This window comes from Myotis myotis, unplaced genomic scaffold (assembly GCF_014108235.1).
Source record: "Myotis myotis isolate mMyoMyo1 unplaced genomic scaffold, mMyoMyo1.p scaffold_m19_p_2, whole genome shotgun sequence".
Lineage (NCBI taxonomy): Eukaryota > Metazoa > Chordata > Mammalia > Chiroptera > Vespertilionidae > Myotis > Myotis myotis.
In genome coordinates, this window is record NW_023416324.1 from 88128622 (window position 1) to 88146037 (window position 17416).

Sequence of the window (17416 nt, forward strand, 5' to 3'; positions counted from 1 at the left end):
CCATAGAGAAGTAAATTTAGTGTCCTTAAGCCTTTATTTCTTCGTCTGTAAAATGAGAATAATGTTACCATGTAAGAGAGGTTTATAGAAGTAGATAAGATACACAAAACAGCTAACAGAAATATGCATTTCATAAATACTTAGAACGTGATGGCTTATCCAGCTCTTCCTTCTGCTTCTCATCATGTCCCAGATAAGAGAGAAAGTAAGGCAGCAAGGACTTTATGGGCCACATGAAAACCTGGTTGGCTCTTTTCCTATAGCTCTCTCCCAGCAGCTGAGCTGCCAGTACATAAGCACACCAGGTGCCTACATTAGTGTGCTGGGATTAGTAATGGCTTTAGGTGTTTTGTAGGTTTCTATGGTTTATATCATCATATTTTGCTTGTTTGTTGAATAGGACTTAGCTTGTCTCAAAACTTAACTTCTAAAGTTGTATGTAGAATATTTGAGGCAGAGATATAAAGTTATTTTTCATTGTTGTACATATTCAAAGATAATCATTAAAATTATACTAAATTCATGCCTTTTTTACTTATACATTGTTTCATCTCTATTGTTGTGGTCCTCAAAAGCAAAAATTTTATTCTCATATAGAAATATTAAGGAGCATCTCCAAATATTTGACAGCTATGCTTTTGGAGTTTGTTTGCTTTAAGGAATGGAACTGAACCAGAAGAGATTTCTTGAGTGACTAACAATGCATAATTATTTTTAATGCATTTAAAGAACTATTTTGTGTAAGATATACATTTTAATTTCTTATAATAATCATTTCTGGCATATATTCTTTAAGCTTGATTTAAAAGTTATATGCAGTTAAATGGTATTTGAGGAGAAGTAGAGGTATGAAAGTTTACTTGAATTGTATTTGATTTTGTCATTTAACAATACTAGACATTTTTGAAATTTTGACAATGTGGATACCCATGTTCAGTCATAGTAAGTTTCTAATATGTTGTGTTCTTGTTGGACATTAAAACTATAATGCAGTTTTATCATTGTGATTTTCAAGCTGTGATTGCTATAGTAACCAAATATCAAGAGTTAAAGTTATGTTTGTCTCTTCTGCATAGAAAAATAATTGTCTGGAAAATGACACATGACTTTCAAATTTTCTTTTCTCAGATTTATAATGACCATTTAATAGCTAGTGAAAACCAGCATATAATCCAGTGGGAAGATTTCATGAAAGAACAACACAACAAACAGGCTGAAGTGGATGAAGAGCACAGAAAAGCTGTGGAGAGGCTTAAAGAACAATATGCTGAAATGAAGAAGGACCTAGGAAAATTTTCAACCTTTTGAGAACTTGAACCACGACAGTGTGAAAGCATTGACTTGCCCCAAAGAACTAACTATTCTCATCAAACCATTTAGCCTCTGCTTCAAGCTTAGCAATATAGTGACACTCATATCAGGAGAAAGAAACTTCTACTGGAGTACTGATTAAATGTTTAGTGGAAAAAGAGTGCTATATCTTTCCTGTTTAAGTGCCTATGTATAATTATTTGGGCAAGAGTAGGAAGAAAAATTGGATAAATTTACTTTTTGTTAATCAGAATTGGTCTTCTTATTATTGATTATCTCAGAGAACTGTAAGTATAGACCTCTTAGAAAAATAATTTCATTCTTATACAGGGTTAATATTAGCTTATTATTGTGGCTTAGAAAGCAGATATAATAGTTGCCTGCTTTAGCCTCCTTGGCTATTGGAAGAATGTGTAGAGTGTTATTCCATCAGTAATGTAGACAAAAACAATGGTCCTTGGAACATAGATCACCTTTATGAGAGGTGAGAGTAAAACACTCTCTACTGTAGCAAAGGTGGCCCTGCTGGTCATTGAACTGCTGAAAGGTTACGGAGTCTGCAGTGCAGCATAATGCCATGTGTTTCACTGATGACAAGACACACTTATTAAGTTTTGTGGCCTTCCAGCACTTCATACTTTCAGCTTTTAAAACATGCTTAGAAGGAAAAGCTTACCAAAAATATAGTTTGACTTTTAGCCTTTCCAAGAACCATAATCTTGCCTATAGTATTTACCTCATTTTTGTGTCTCTTTTGCTGTGGGTGAGCTTTGTAAGACAAATAATCTCTAAAATGTTTCAACTGTGTAATGAGTAATCAGCAAAATCTGCAAGGAGTTCCTCTGGAATCATACAATTATTCTGGCTCTGAATATGCCAGAAGTAATTGCCCATATGGCAAATAATCCATGTTAAATGTAAATCCTTTTTAGTGTTTAGCGTCTGTTCTCATAAGCAGGTGTACTATGATGAAACATGTACCAACTCAGTCATCACTGTGAGCTTTAAAAATCTGCATTTAACAGTGTAATTGAGGAATTAAGTTATTTTTTATTTGCCGTAAACAAAGCAAAATTAAATGCAATATTTTAAGCCCTAACCGGTTTGGCTCAGTGGATAGAGCGTCGTCCTGCGGACTCAAAGATCCTAGGTTCGATTCCGGTCAAGGGCATGTACCTTGGTTGCAGGCACATCCCCAGTAGGGAGTGTGCAGGAGGCAGCTGATCAATGTTTCTCTCTCATCGATGTTTCTAACTCTCTATCCCTCTCCCTTCCTCTCTGTAAAAAATCAATAAAAATATATTTAAAAAAATAATAACATGCAATATTTCAAGAGGTTTATAGCAAATGAATTTGAGGTATGGATAAATCTTTCAAATGTTTTTTATTGCTCTTCAATAAAGAAAGGCACTGAAAGAACATATCCAACTCTCTCATGTATCTCAGTCTTACTAGAGCAGAAAGTGACAATGCTGGCTTGTGTAAATTTATGGCGTACTGTCAAAGCTGCATTCTTGGCTGCATGTTGAAAATGTGATTAAAGTTAATAGAGGAGATGAAATAAGTATTTGAGATTTCTTTCAATAACACTGAACTTCTGCCAACTTTCTCTGTCCGCTACTGTAGGCTTGACAGGTTCATCAATCATCCTCTGGTACCTGGACTCAAAAGGGCTCTTGCTGACACAGAGGCATGTTGGAATTTTCTTAATTCTCTTTCAGTGGATGGAAAAAAACACATACTTTCAAAAATATCCCACACATGAAAAGCAAGGGGAGCCTTAAATGAAAATTCCCTTTGTACTATAGGCAGTTTTTGGAATGCTATTAATTGCCAATGCACCATTGAATAGACTCTATAACCAAGAAATCAGGACTGTGTGAGCAGGAATGTATTCTTAACTGTGGTTACTCAACTGGTGCAACAAGGATTTCTGATAGTATTTGTCCATCTCATAGGAATAATAAGTACTTTACCATATGAGTTTGTATATACTATATAAGGATTAAGGGACTTCTTAAACCAAAATGAAATAATTGGCTTTTTGACTTTTAAACATTTAAGATACCAACTTCTCTCTTTAGCTATTCAGTATAACTTCTAAAAGAGATGGTTGGTTTGCCTCCCTTTTAATACTCTAGTAGTGAGCACTTTCATTTATATTTCTCAATCTACAAATCACTTTTTATATGTATTATACATATATATTAGCTTTAATATGGTAATTACATAATTTCCAACATTTTTGCTGTTTATGCCATTGAGCAGAGATAAGAGGGGTTCTGTGTAGCTCACACGATGATTTTCTTTTGAATAATGCTTAAGTCCTATAGAAATATTTTGTTTTTTAAGTTCTAAGTGTTTTCTATTTTTTATAATGATTCTTTTTTGACTTACATATGTGCTACTTTTGTTTCATTTCCTAACTTATAGATTTTTAAATTCTGTTCTCACTATTGATATCTGCTTTAATTGGATTGTGGTCAGAGATGGATCCATATAAAGTTGATATGACAAAATTTGTTATTTTCCTTATGACCTAAATTTGATCAGTTTTTGTAAATGTTTTCTTAGTGGTTGAAAGTCTAAATATTTCCCAGCTGTTGGGTGTCTGTTAGATCAAACTTCCTAATTGTGTTTTTCAAATTGTCTTCATTTCACTGTTGCTTTTCCTTCTATTTGATCACTCAGATTCTAAGATGTGTTGAAATTTTTTTTATTTTTTTCTTCCTGTAATTTTGTTTTTGTTTTGTATATTTTGAAGCTTTGTTATTAGGAACATACAAATTTAGAATTATCTTCCAAGTTTAGAATTGAGTTTTGTATTCATAGTCATGACCTCTATTCCTAATAATGTTTTTATTTCATTCTACATTGCTTTAAAATCTATGCTTTAACAAATATATAGGCCATACCAGCTGGTTAATATTTGTATGATATGTATTTCTTTATCCTTCTGTTGGACCTTTCTGTTATGTTTTAGATGTGCCTCTTAAAAACTGTGATTTTTCTTTCTTTTTATCTGATTATCCTTTACCTGGAGAGTTTGATCAATCTATATTTATTGAACTTACTACTATATTAGGGTTTACTTATATCATCTTATTATAATTTTGTTACACTTTTTCTGTTATCTTACTGCCCTTGTGGGTTGTTTCGGGGGTTTTTGCCTTCTTTCAGATTAAGTTGTATGTTTTTTTTTCCATTTATTTTTTCTCTACTATTTTAGAAGGTAAAAAAGCCCTCAATTTTTATCTTTTAGTGCTTACCAATTTAATTTGCATAGTTAGCATAAAATCTTTATTTTTCTTTCTAAACATAAGAGACTTTTGAACAAAGTCTGATTTTCCCCCTCAACTTAAAATTAGCATCTAGAATTTATTTTATCTCAGTTTAACTCCAAAAATAATTATGCAGTCAATATTTATTTAGATTTACCTACAAGTTTACCATTTCATTATCCCTGAAAATTAGCTAGGTGGATTGACAGTCATTTGTTCTCAGTATTTGAAATTATCCTGTTCAGATTCATTGAGTTTTTTGAATCTACAAATTTGTATCTTTCATAAATTCCAAAAATTCTCAACTTTTTAAAAAATATATATATTTTATTGATTTTTTTATAGAGAGGAAGGGAGAGGGATAAAGAGTCAGAAACATCGATGAGAGAGAAACATCTATCAGCTGCCTCCTACACACCCCTGACCGGGGATGTGCCCACAACCAAGGTACATGCCCTTGACTGGAATTGAACCCAGGACCCTTCTTCAGTCTGCAGGCCAATGCTCTATCCACTGAGCCAAACAGGTTAGGGCTCAACTTTTATCTCTTTGAATATTGTACTTCCTTCATTCTCTCTATTCTCTCCTTTCAGGTATCAAATTAGACTTAGGTTTTACTGCCTCGCTCTGTTCTCCTTATCTCTGATTCATATTTTCTATCTATGTCTCTGTGTGAAATTTTGACCATCCCTGTAAATTCTGGATAGTTTCTTTAACTCTGTTGCTCACTTCACTCATTCTTTCTTCTCACTGTTTCTAATCTACTTAACCTATAATTTATGTTTCTACAGAGAAGATTTCTCTTTCTAGAACCACTGGTTTGTTTCTTGTGACACTGCTAACCCTGGGCCACTTCAAAGTCAGTGTTCACCTTGGATTCCCGCCTTTCCCTCCCCTGTTCTTCAGCACATGCACTCTCACACACACTTAGAAGTAGTGTGAATTTCATCCTTAAACATAGTGTTGGGCCGTGAATGGCATTCCTAGAGGAGACTGTTTCCCCCTTCCCAGCTCTCCTTCAAGGAAAGAAGAGAAAATTTGGGTGGTCTCCTAGTTCACTCACTGAAAGTGGTTCCCTATGGAGATCCCCCAATCCTGTTGCTCATCCACCTCAGTCCCTGTTATGAACTGAATTCTGTCCCTCAAAATGTATATGTCAGAACACTAACCCCCAATGTGACTACATTTGGAGATAGGGCCTTTAAGGAGGTAATTAAGGTTAAATGAGGTAATAAGGGTGGGCCCTAATCTGTTAGCACTGGTGTCCTTATAAGAAGAGGAAGAGACAACAGAGTGCACTCTACACACTTGGGAAAGGTCGTATGACACAGCAAAAAGGTGGCCATCTGCAAACCAGGAAGAGAGACCTCACCAGAAATGGAATTTTCTGACACCTTGATTGTTGGACTTCTTTCCTCCAGAACTATGAGAAAATAAATATTTGTTTATGCTGTGCTCTCTGTGATATTTTACTGTGGCAGCCAGAGGAGACTAATACTGCCCCAGACCATGATTCTTGCCCCTGATACAGGCATAGCTCCTTAAGACGGGTCCTTCTGGCTGCAAGGAGGCAGAGATGCCTTTAGGACAATTACAAGTTCCAGAGCTAAATTACCCTATAGAATTTCACTTTTTCCTTATCTTTATTTGGTTTTGAATTTTACTCTAGCTTTTTTTGGTATTCAGCAGCTAGTGAGATTTCTCTGTATAGAAATGGCATGTTAGACAAGTATATGTTGATTTTATTATATTAATATTTCCCCCAAGAATATGACCATATTGTAGTATAAAAGATGGTAGCTTTTCTTTCAAATATTGTGCTAGATATTTTCTATTTGGTGGTTTCTTATTGCTACCTGTGAACTAATTTGATTGTTTCTATATCTTCTGTGGATCCTTTCTTTTTACTACTTGTGAGCTAATGAAAGCAAATAAGATTGCCCAAGCTCTAGCCAGTTTGGTTCAGTGTTTGAACTGTCGGCCGATCGACTGAAGGATCCTGTGTTCAATTCCGGTCAAGGGCACATACCTCGGTTGCAGGCTCAGATCCCTGCCCTGGTCAGGGCGTGTACAGGAGGCAACCAATGGATGTGTCACCTCAGTGTTTCTCGCTCTCTGTCACTCCCCCTCCTTTCCACTGTCTAAAAAAAATCAATGGAAAAAATATATTTGTGTGAGGATTAACAACAACAAAAACCGTTGTGACTGGTGTGGCTCAGTGGTTGAATACTGACCCATGAACCAGGAGGTCACAGTTCAATTCCTGGTCAGGGCACATGCCTGGTTTGCGAGCTCAATCCCCAGTAGAGGTTGTGCAAGAGACAGTGAATTAATGATTCTTATCATTAATGTTTCTGTCCCTCTCCCTTCCTCTCTCTGAAATCAATTAAAAAACATTTTTTTTAAAAGAAAGAAAGCAAGTAAGATTACTGTAGTCTTCTAAACCTGTATAACTCTTATCTGAATACTTTATTTTGGTTTCCTTTTGTTTTCTTCTTTTTAGAATATTATTGTGATTTATGAAAATGCCCAGATCTTTATTTTGGATGTGTAGGTAGAAGTAGTAGGTATTAAACCCAAAGTACATGAAAATATGGAGGAGTCACAAATGCCTCCCAGCCTCATCGGGAATTCTCTACTTTGCTCCTTTAACACATAAACTATCTATCTGAACACTTCCTTTTACTTTTAAACAGTTTTCTAATATACAGGGTGGAGCAAAATTAGGTTTACAGTTATAAGTACAACATGGAGTTTATTTTTGTATTGTCTTAATTATCTATATGAATAACTGTAAGTCTACTTTTGCCACACCCTGTATATGTGTTTTAATACATTGGACTCTGGTTGGCATTGCAAATTAAAAGGCAGAAGGTTTTATTGCTTTGGAATTTAGCATAATGACTGCTTTTTCTTAAATTATACCCTAGGGGCTCTTTTTTGCCATGTGAAACTGTAAGTCTTTATCTCAGGAAAAAAAAATAGCAGAAAAATATTTTAAACATTAATTCAGCCAAAATATTTGAAGTTACCAATATAGAAAATATATTTTCTAATATATTATTCTTAATATTCCCAAAAGGTTTTATAATTATTTCATTCATTTTTAACTCCAATAAATGTGAATCTTAATATTATATTGACTAGTGGTCATAAAGTAAAAAGAGGATCAAAATCAGTTATCTCACTTGCACCCTGATCTTGCTATTTTTATTTTTTAATTTTAATTGCAGAAAATAGTACCTTTTTGTGCCTTGCCTGCCAATCTTAGCAAAGCAATATTTTCTCTGATATATTTATATTTTGTTCTATAAACAAGAAAAAAATAATGTAGATTTTCAAATGTGATACATTCCACAGAGCAATCGTATATAATAAAAGCCTAATATGCAAATTGTCCCCTTGGGTGGTTCGACCGAGATTTCAACCAGGAGACCAGGAATTCCACCGGGAGTTTGACCGCTTGCTATGATGTGTGCTGACCACCAGGGGGCGGTGAGGACCATGGTGGGCATGGATGACATGGTCCTGGCAGTAGAGGCGCTGCCAAGCTCCATCCAATGGGCCCTGACAAGAGCGGGACCATGGCAGGATGGTGGAGCAGGTGAGCGGGCAGCACCAGGCCAAGGTGGGTACCATCGGGGGCCTGATCGCCCCGCAGACGGCGACCAGCAGTGGTGGTGGGGTGTGGAGCTGCCATCTGGCTTGATTGATCACTCCGCAGGCAGGATGGTGGAGCAAGTGAGGGGGTGGCACCAGGCCAAGGCGGGATGCCAGGCAGGGCTGCGAGGCTGGGGGTGCGAGCTGGAGCCGGATCTCCGCAGGCCACCCTGAGGGACTCCACCCGTGCACAAATTTATGCCCCAGTCCTCTAGTAAATAAATAAATGCACTAACATTTGATCCTCACAAAAATTCAAGATTCAAATAATCTCTGAATAGTCAAAATCAATTTAAGGTAAGTACACACAGTACTTCTATTTGCATAATACAGCTTACAGTTTATAGTATACTTGTAAGAGCTTTATATATAACTAGAGGCCCGGTGCACAAAAATTTGTGCACTCGGGGAGGTGGAGGCCCAGCCTGTTACCTCTCGCAGTCTGGGACCTCTAGGGAGATAATGACCTGCTGGCTTAGGCCTGCTCCCGGGTGGCAGAGGGCAGGCCCAATCCCTAGGTGCAGCCCCTGGTTGGGCTCAGAGCAGGGCTGATTGGGGAGTTGGGGCGCCGCCCCGTCATGCACAGAGCAGGGAGATTGGGAGGTTGTGATGCCACCCTCAGTCACGCTCAGGGTAGGGCCAATTGGGGGGTTGGGGCACCGCCCCCTGTCACACTCAAGGCAGGGTCGATGGGGAGGTTGCAGCGCCACCCCCTGTCACGCACAGAGCAGGGCCAATCAGGGGGTTGGGGCGTTGCCCCCTGTCACTCACAGAGCAGGGCCCATCAAGGGGGTTGGGGATCCGTACCCTGTCACGTACAGAGCAGGGTCGATCAGGAGGTTGAGGAGCTCCCCCCTGTCACTCACAGAGTAGGGCCTATAGGGGAGTTGGGGCACCGCCCCCTGTCACACACAGAGCAGGGCCGATCAGGGGGTTGGGGCGCCGCACCCTGTCACACTCAGGGCAGGGCCGATGGGGAGGCTATGGCTCTACCCCATCACACACAGAGCAGGGCCCGTGGGGGGGTTGAGGGGGGATGGGGCACCACACCCTGTCACGAACAGAGCAGGGCGGATAGGGAGGTTGTGGCCCCGCCCCCTGTCACACACAGAGCCGCAGGGCGATCAGGGGGTTTGATGCTGCCCCCTGTCACTCTGATCCCGGTGCCAGGAGGCCTCGCGGCTCCACTGATCCCGGTGCTGGGAGGCATATTACCCTTTTACTATATAGGATAGAGGCCTGGTGCACGGGTGGGAGCTGGCTGGTTTGCCCTGAAGGGTGCTCTGGATCAGGGTGGGGGTCCCCACTGGGGTGCCTGGCCAGTCTGGGTGAGGGGCTGAGGGCTGTTTTCAGGCTGGTGAGTGAAGCTCCCAACCGCTCCTTTTTTTCTTTTTTTCTTTTTTATTCTGGACCAGCTTTAGCTCTGAGGCTTGGCTCCAGCTCTTAGGCCTCCGCTGCTGAAAGCAGGTGTCTGGTTTGTTTGGGTTCTATAATCGAAACACTGTTTCAACTCCAGCTCTGAGATCCCGGCTGGCTGAAAGCAGGTTTCTGGGGTTTTGTTTAGCTTCTATATTTGTAACAATGTTTCAAACTGCAAGCTCAGAGGCTGACAGCGGCAGGCGAGGAATGTTGGAGTCCTCTGTCACTGAAGCAAGCAAGCCTCCTATTCGTTTCAAGCTGCCTGGCTGCCGGCCGCCATCTTGGCTGGCAGTTAATTTGCATATCACCCTGATTAGCCAATGGGAAGGGTAGCGGACCTATGGCTAATTACCATGTTTCTCTTTTATTAGATAGGACTAGAGACCTGGTGCACAAAATTTGTGCACTCGGGAGGGGGGTTTCCCAGCCTGGCCAGTGCCCTCTCACAGTGCAGGAGCCCCATGATCGATCTCCCCAAAGAGGTAAGGCCCGTCCACCCATCCGGGGCTCCTTGATGGATTGCCCCAAAGAGGTAGGCCGGAGCCGGGGGTCTTGCCCCCAGCGTCACCGTGCGGAGCCACCGGGACCTGCCTCTGCGCCGCGCACACAGTGTCAAGTATCCGTCCACCTGCGCATGCCCACTGCGCACGCAGCCTTACTTAATGTTGGGTCAGTAACATCATATTAGATAGAGTAAATGATACTTTTATGTTTTAAAAAAATTCCATCAATGATACCATGAAAATCTATGGTATAGATCAGTGATGGCGAACCTTTTGAGCTTGGTGTGTCAGCATTTTGAAAAACCCTAACTTAACTCTGGTGCCGTGTCACATACAGAAATTTTTTGATATTTGCAACCATAGTAAAACAAAGACTTATATTTTTGATAAAATTATTTTATATATTTAAATGCCATTTAACAAAGAAAAATCAACCAAAAAATTGAGTTCATGTGTCACCTCTGACACGCGTGTCATAGGTTCGCCATCACTGGTATAGGTGTATCCCCAAATTTTTCTTTGCAATTATATAGGGTTGTTGTTTTTTTTAAATAAAGAATGCTTCATGTACTATAAACAGTAAGTCAATATGTGAAATTTCAGTCTTATTAAATATTATGAATTATTAAAGGTATCTACTGCTGTTTCACAATTTACTAGGTGGTCAGGATCAATTTGAATATTACCCTTTTATTATATGGAATAATAAAAGGGTAATATGTTAATTAGACCAGACATTCTTCCAGACAAAGCTGCAGTGGGCAAGGGCCGAGTCAGAGGTAGCAGAGGCCCCTGGCCGTGGCGGAGGCAGGCAGGGGCCAGGGCCAAGGCCCTTGCACAAATTTCGTGCATTGGGCCTCTAGTAGTTAATAATACTGTATTGTGTACATGAATTTTGTTAAGACAGTAGATCTTAAAAGTCTTCATCACAAAAAACATATAACTGTGAGGTGATTGCTGCTAACTTATTGTGTGATCATTTCACTATATACACATATATCAAACCATCATGCTATACAACTGAAACTAATATACTGTTTATGTCAATTATATCTCAATAAAATGGGGAGAAAAAAGTCAGTGTATGAGGTCAGCTAGAATATGTTTAAGTTTCTCTATTACTACCTAGCTCATTCTTGACTTATATGGAATTACCCATATTGCTAAAATTACAATTCTTCTTTTTGAAAATGTTTTTGAAAATTTAATACAGTGCATTCCCTTAAAATAGTTATTTGTAAAGAATTTTAAAAGAAAACCACAAGATAAACCATTTTTTTAAAAAAAACTTCATGTACTCTGAAATGCTTAAGCAGCTTTTTTGGAAATTATATTTTAGGGGAAAAAATCATAAAATTACATTGAGATCATTGTCACCAAAAAATGTTTTATGTGATCAGTTGTGTATTAAATTTGTTTTAAAATTAATTATACATCAAATAATTTATTAAAGTATTTTAAAAATATTAAAGCATAAATATTTAATTTTACTAAGAAAAACTTTTGACACTAAATCTGTTTTTCACTTGGAATCTAAAATGTATAGTTAAAAACCAGCAGGTGTCACTGTGATAACAGATTTTTTTTTTCCCCTCTAAGCAGTTCTGTATAGATGGCTACATAACATCTATGAACAAAGATGTATTAAGAGACAACAAACTTAAGTTGTATCACTGAACAAAAATACCAAAATGTAGGAAAGCATATATAGTATGCCTAGAGGATTAGGAGTACTTAAGAGAATTGTATTTTTTCTTAAATTTCTTCACATCTCAAAGTTTTATTAACAGTAAAAGTACAGTAAAATCCCCCTGCTGATGTTTTGGACTTTATATTGAAGTAGAGAATAGTGTACAATTCACGGGTTACAACAGTGTAACCAAAATTAAATTAAGAAACAGCATTTTCAGTAAATTTTAAAATGGATTTTTAAAAACTTTTGATCTTTTTCTTCAAATTAAGGCAGAGTTATAATTTCTAAATTAACCTTTAGAGACAAAAATATGGTAACTTGTAGAAAATAATAATAGGAATTAAAGAGCTAGTTGTCAGAGTATTTTTTCCCTGCCTGGTATGGAAGCCAAAGTAAAACTTAATAAAACGTTCATTCATTGGAACATTATGCTGTCTCTGGATTCTATTCTGAGAGAAACAATAGCACTCCACCTTAAAGAAATTTGTAATTGAGTTGTGTACATACAATAATAAAATAGAAAAACCAAGATTATGATATTAAATAAGATACTAAAAGCCATGATATACAAAGCAAGCAGATTATGATTAAGTGAATTCCAGTAGGAACTATCTTTGAATTATAATCAAAGATTATAATAAAAATAAAACTTTAATTGAGTAGGGCTTAGAGCAGTGATGGCAAACCTTTTGAGCTTGGCGTGTCAGCATTTTGAAAAACCCTAACTTCACTCAGGTGCCGTGTCACATACGGAAATTTTTTGATATTTGCAACCATAATAAAACAAAGACTTATATTTTGATATTTATTTTATATATTTAAATGCCATTTAACAAAGAAAAATCAACTAAAAAAATGAGTTTGCGTGTCACCTCTGACACGCGTGTCGTAGGTACGCCATCCCTGGTTTAGAGAATGAAAAAGAATGGCAAAATACCTGATTTAGTTTAGTTAAATAAGCATTTAAAAATTTTTATTGATTGATTTTAGAGAGAAAGAAACATCAATATTTATTATTCCACCCATCCATGCACTCATTGGTTAGTTTTTGTATGTGCCCTGACGGGATTGAACCCGCAACATCGGTGTATTGGGGTGACAGTCTAACCAACTGAGCTGCCCAGCCAGGGGTTCAGTTTAGTTCAATAAGCATTTATGGGGCACCTGTGTTCCATCCACTTTACTAGTATATTCCTGGACAGATACTAGGGATCCTAACAAACACAGATGGAAATACTGGGAAATTCAAATGCTAATAGACTTCTTTGATGTTGAAAATAGAGGTAGATAAGACTGGAAATTGTAACATGCATTGGTTTGAGAGTCAGAAGTCCTGGGTTTTAGTCATGTTTCTGTCACTAAGTATTTTTTCCCTTGTGTGTGGATTATGTGTGCCCTCCTGTTATAGTTCAGCCTTGATTTCTCTTGGCGTGTTCATGGGTGAGGTTGGCCCTCAGCCTGGTTGACTATGAAGATCTCCCCCCAACCACAGTTTAAGAGCTGCTGTATGGGGGTTGACCCCAGGACAGGTACCTGCTGAGATCTCCCTTTGTGTTGTGTCACCTGGGGAGCTAATTGAGTGGTACTCTGGTGGTCTGAAGACAGCCTCCAGATGTGTTGGTTCTATGACTTTGGGGAGGGAATCTGGTGCAGGTCAATGTCAGATGCTGCCTATGACTGGCCCTAGGCTACCTATTAGAAGCCACAAAGGGATCCACAGTTAGTAGCTGCCTCTGCTGGGCATCAGTGTGCGTGGGAGGGGCCAAGTTCTGAACCGTGGCCAGCTGCCACCAGTACTGAGTCTGAAGCAGGTCAGCAAAAGGTCCAAGGTATGCTGAGATCTGCCACTGCCAGGGCAGACACTCTTCCTTCCTCGGGTTAAACCAGAGCTGTTCTGAAAACACACCTATTATTGCCCATATGCAAGAAGTTGTGCAGATATTTCATTAGCAAAGAAGGTTTTTTTCTTGGAGTCGCAGGGCATTGCAGTCTGCTAATTGCAGTTATGGTGGGTCACACAGGAGTCCTGAGAGCAAAAAGAAGTAAGTTCCAGCCCTGGCCGGGTAGCTCAGTTAGTCGGAGCATCGTCTTAATATGTCAAGGTTGCAAGTTTGATCCCTAGTCAACAAATCTCTCTCTCCCTTTCTGTCTCTCTCTAAAATTAATAAATAAATAATTGTATAAAAGGGAAAAAAGGAAGTTCCTTTTTAGATGGGAAAAGGAAGTGTATGGGATGGGCTGTTACATCCATAGAGCTATGTTTTAAACAGAGTTCTTTCTATAGGGCTTTCTGATGACATACCACATGCTCCTCCCATGGCCCTCCTGATTCTTGTCTTGGTTAAAGTATCATACATGTTGACAGTACTAAATCTTGCTTGATTTAAGATTCTCATTTCAAATGCAAGTAATTTTATCTATCATAGCCTTTGACCTGGTCGACAGTTATTCATTGTTTCAAAGACTTTACACATATTGTCTCATTACATCTTCACAACAATTCTATGAAGTTGATATCATTATCATCTCCATTTTGCAGTGAAAAACCTGTGACACACAGAGACTGAACAACTCTCCAAAATCACACAGAATGTGGCACAGCAGAAGAGTCCAGCAGAACTTGACTCCAAAGCCAAATTTCTAACCAGCCCCATAAACTGGTCTAGTTTCCATCTGGTATGAAAACAGGTCTGGAGAGGTAGAGCAAGGGCCGGCTGGTGTGCCTCCGTGGTTGAGCATAGACCTATGAACCAGGAAGTCACGGTTTGATTCTCGGTCAGGGCACATGTCTGGGTTGTGGGCTCAATCCCCAGTAGGGCCGTGCAGGAGGCAGCCAATTGATGATTCTCTCTCATCATTGATGTTTCTGTAGAGTAGAGGAAGAGGGAGGAGTTTGGGCTTTTCCTTTGAAAACCTTGGGGCCAGTGCACCTGAGTGCCCAGCAGCTACCACTGTGTGCTGTAACAGACTGCCTGTTCCTGTCACTAAATTTACACAGGAACTTAAACACATCACTTAGACAATTTTCTCAGCATTTCCAGCTTTAATAAGTTGTCATTTTTCTGTAGGTAATGAATCTATTAGAGTAAGTGGCATGATGGAAATGATCCAGGAAGGTTACTCTATAGATCCAGCTGTGTGATTGATAGAGGAAATCACTACCCTACACATGGATTTCTTAGAATGTGGCTGAAAATAGCAATTCCTAGTCTAGACAGAGTAGGGATAGAGATGAAGCTCTTACTTTGGAATTTAAGATAGTGGGAATTTTTTAACATCCATATATAGATATGTCTATGTACTGTTTACATTATGACAAATACTAGCACAGCTGCAGATTTAGGTAATTGGCTCTATTGCGTTTATTTATATATATGATATACATAAATATTCATAACTGTTATCCCAAGTGACTGAATTTTTTTTTCTTTTGACAACACTAAGCACTATAAACTAGGAAAATAAAAAAGATGTTAGATATCAAAAATGTATCTTTGTCTAGATAAATTTTTTTTATATAATTTGAAAATACTATGGGGTTTTATTAAGCAGCTACCCCTATATAAGGATTTCCCATTTCCTTTCCCAGAAGACTAAATTGTTCAAGAATAAAGAATGTGTTTTATGCTGTTTTATATCCCATGCTTAGAACATGTGCTATGTATCTAAAAAGGAAAGTTCTCTCCCTGTTGTAAGGCTGGTCCTGAGTTTAACTGAGGAAGATTTGAATTGTCCTTGCTGTTTACAGTTGTTTTATAGTGATTGAGTATGCAGGTAAATACTAGATGAAGGTGTTTAATTATTTTTAGTCTAAAGCATTAGGTTCGTCTATCACCAGCTAATTTATGATATTTGCTTGTTGTCTCCGGAAAACTTTTAAGGTAAACTATATATGGTGAAAGTAGAAACTTGAAATCTTATCTCTTTGGACAAAAAAACACAGTTATTCCCAGTCAACACACTTTTTTTGTTGTTCTTACAAATGTAGGTTATATGGTTAGAACTTGCAGTGAATCTCCGGATAAGAATAGTGTTGTACATAGTGATCAGGCTCTTGGCCTGCAAAGATGGGATGGCCCAGCATAGGAACAGTAGTGTGTAATGTTCTAAGCTAGTAATCAGCCACTATATTTAATGGTGTGTTTTTTTTTTTGAGGTGTGTGCCCAGAGTTTCAGCTTGTGGGACCTGGACTGTATGTACCCTTCTTGATGAAGCTCCAGCAGTGTGTGGCCAGATAGGAACAGGGGTCACAGAGTCGCTTAGTTCTGAAGGGAAGAGGCTTCTAGTTTAGGCTGAATCCTCTGTCCCCAGGCTACTTCCTTCCTTCCTGTTGTTACATCAACTGTCTCAAAGCAAAGTTCTCCATCTCACTTCCAAATGAAGTCTCGCTTCTCTCTTCTCTGGTGCTGAGATTTTCAAGTTTTTAATAGGATTTGTTGAGAATAAGAAGTAGGTGAGAGAAGCAGCCCTCCCCACCGCCACCACACAGGCCTGTTTTTAAATGTACTGAGATGACAGTGATAGTTCTTTAAACCCATCACTGGAAAGAGGTGCCCCAATTCGCAGAATCAGTGAGCATCCATGCATTTGTCCTTGGTTCTCTAAGTGTGGGATATTCTGTCAGGTGACTACGGTGCTGAGGTTGCTGCCCACAAGCTTACACGGGTGCTGGAGAAATGACAAGTGAGGGTGGAAAGCAGCCTCCAAGGGTTTATTTTCCATTTCTTTCCCTTTCTTTCTTGCTCAGGCTCATCCTGCATCACAGCCCATGAAGTGAGGCAGGGTGGTGTGGAGACCCCAGGTTCCAGTGGTGTCTGCAAGGGTAACAATACAGCAACTCGCCTTCCTCTCACGAATCTGCTCTATGTGTCTCTTGTACTGATCTTGGGTTTATTGTCATAGTCTCATGTAGGTATTTCATTAAAGACACAGAGCAGCCGAAACCGGTTTGGCTCAGTGGATAGAGCGTCGGCCTGCGGACTGGAAGGTCCCGGGTTCGATTCCGGTCAGGGGCGTCTGCCTGGGTTGCGGGCACATCCCCAGTAGATGTGCAGGAGGCGGCTGATCGATGTTTCTCTCCCATCGATGTTTCTAACTCTCTATCTCTCTCTCCCTTCCTCTCTGTAAAAAATCAGTAAAATATATTTAAAAAAAAAAAAGACACAGAGCAGACCATACATGAGTCCTAGAATGTGTGGACATTACTCTATATTAATCACCTGGAAAGTGGGGATTCTGAGAGAGGACCAGATGGGTGTGATGTGAGAGCCTCTCTCCACCCCTTCCCTCTCCTTTCTCATAAGGACTTTCGGAAGTCCAGTCCACGAGCACTTGTTAGCATTCCCAGTGGGCAGGTCACAGAAAACCTCTGCCACATGGAGGGAGTCAGGGAGGAGTGCCTGCGCCAGAGATGAGTGCGTTATGCGTTCTAAACCAGATCATCTAGTTATACTAGTATTTTATTTTGTGGCTATTTCTATGATGTAACCCCTAAATCTTCAGTGAAACCTTGTTCAAATGCTCCAACCTGATCTCAGCTGTGTGGCGG

The 17416-nt window shown here is 39.2% G+C and overlaps 1 protein-coding gene across 2 annotated transcripts in view; it reads left to right on the forward strand.

The window, feature by feature from the left end:
• The window catches only part of BLOC1S5 (biogenesis of lysosomal organelles complex 1 subunit 5), a 58195-nt gene extending 56631 nt beyond the window's left edge, over positions 1-1564 (forward strand). For both annotated transcript variants that reach the window (XM_036350229.1, XM_036350230.1), the window contains one exon: positions 1129-1564. In XM_036350229.1, coding sequence (XP_036206122.1) covers positions 1129-1308 — 180 coding nt within the window. In that variant the 3' untranslated portion in view covers positions 1309-1564. The remainder of the gene's footprint in view (positions 1-1128) is intronic.
• The last annotated feature ends 15852 nt before the right edge of the window (positions 1565-17416 follow it).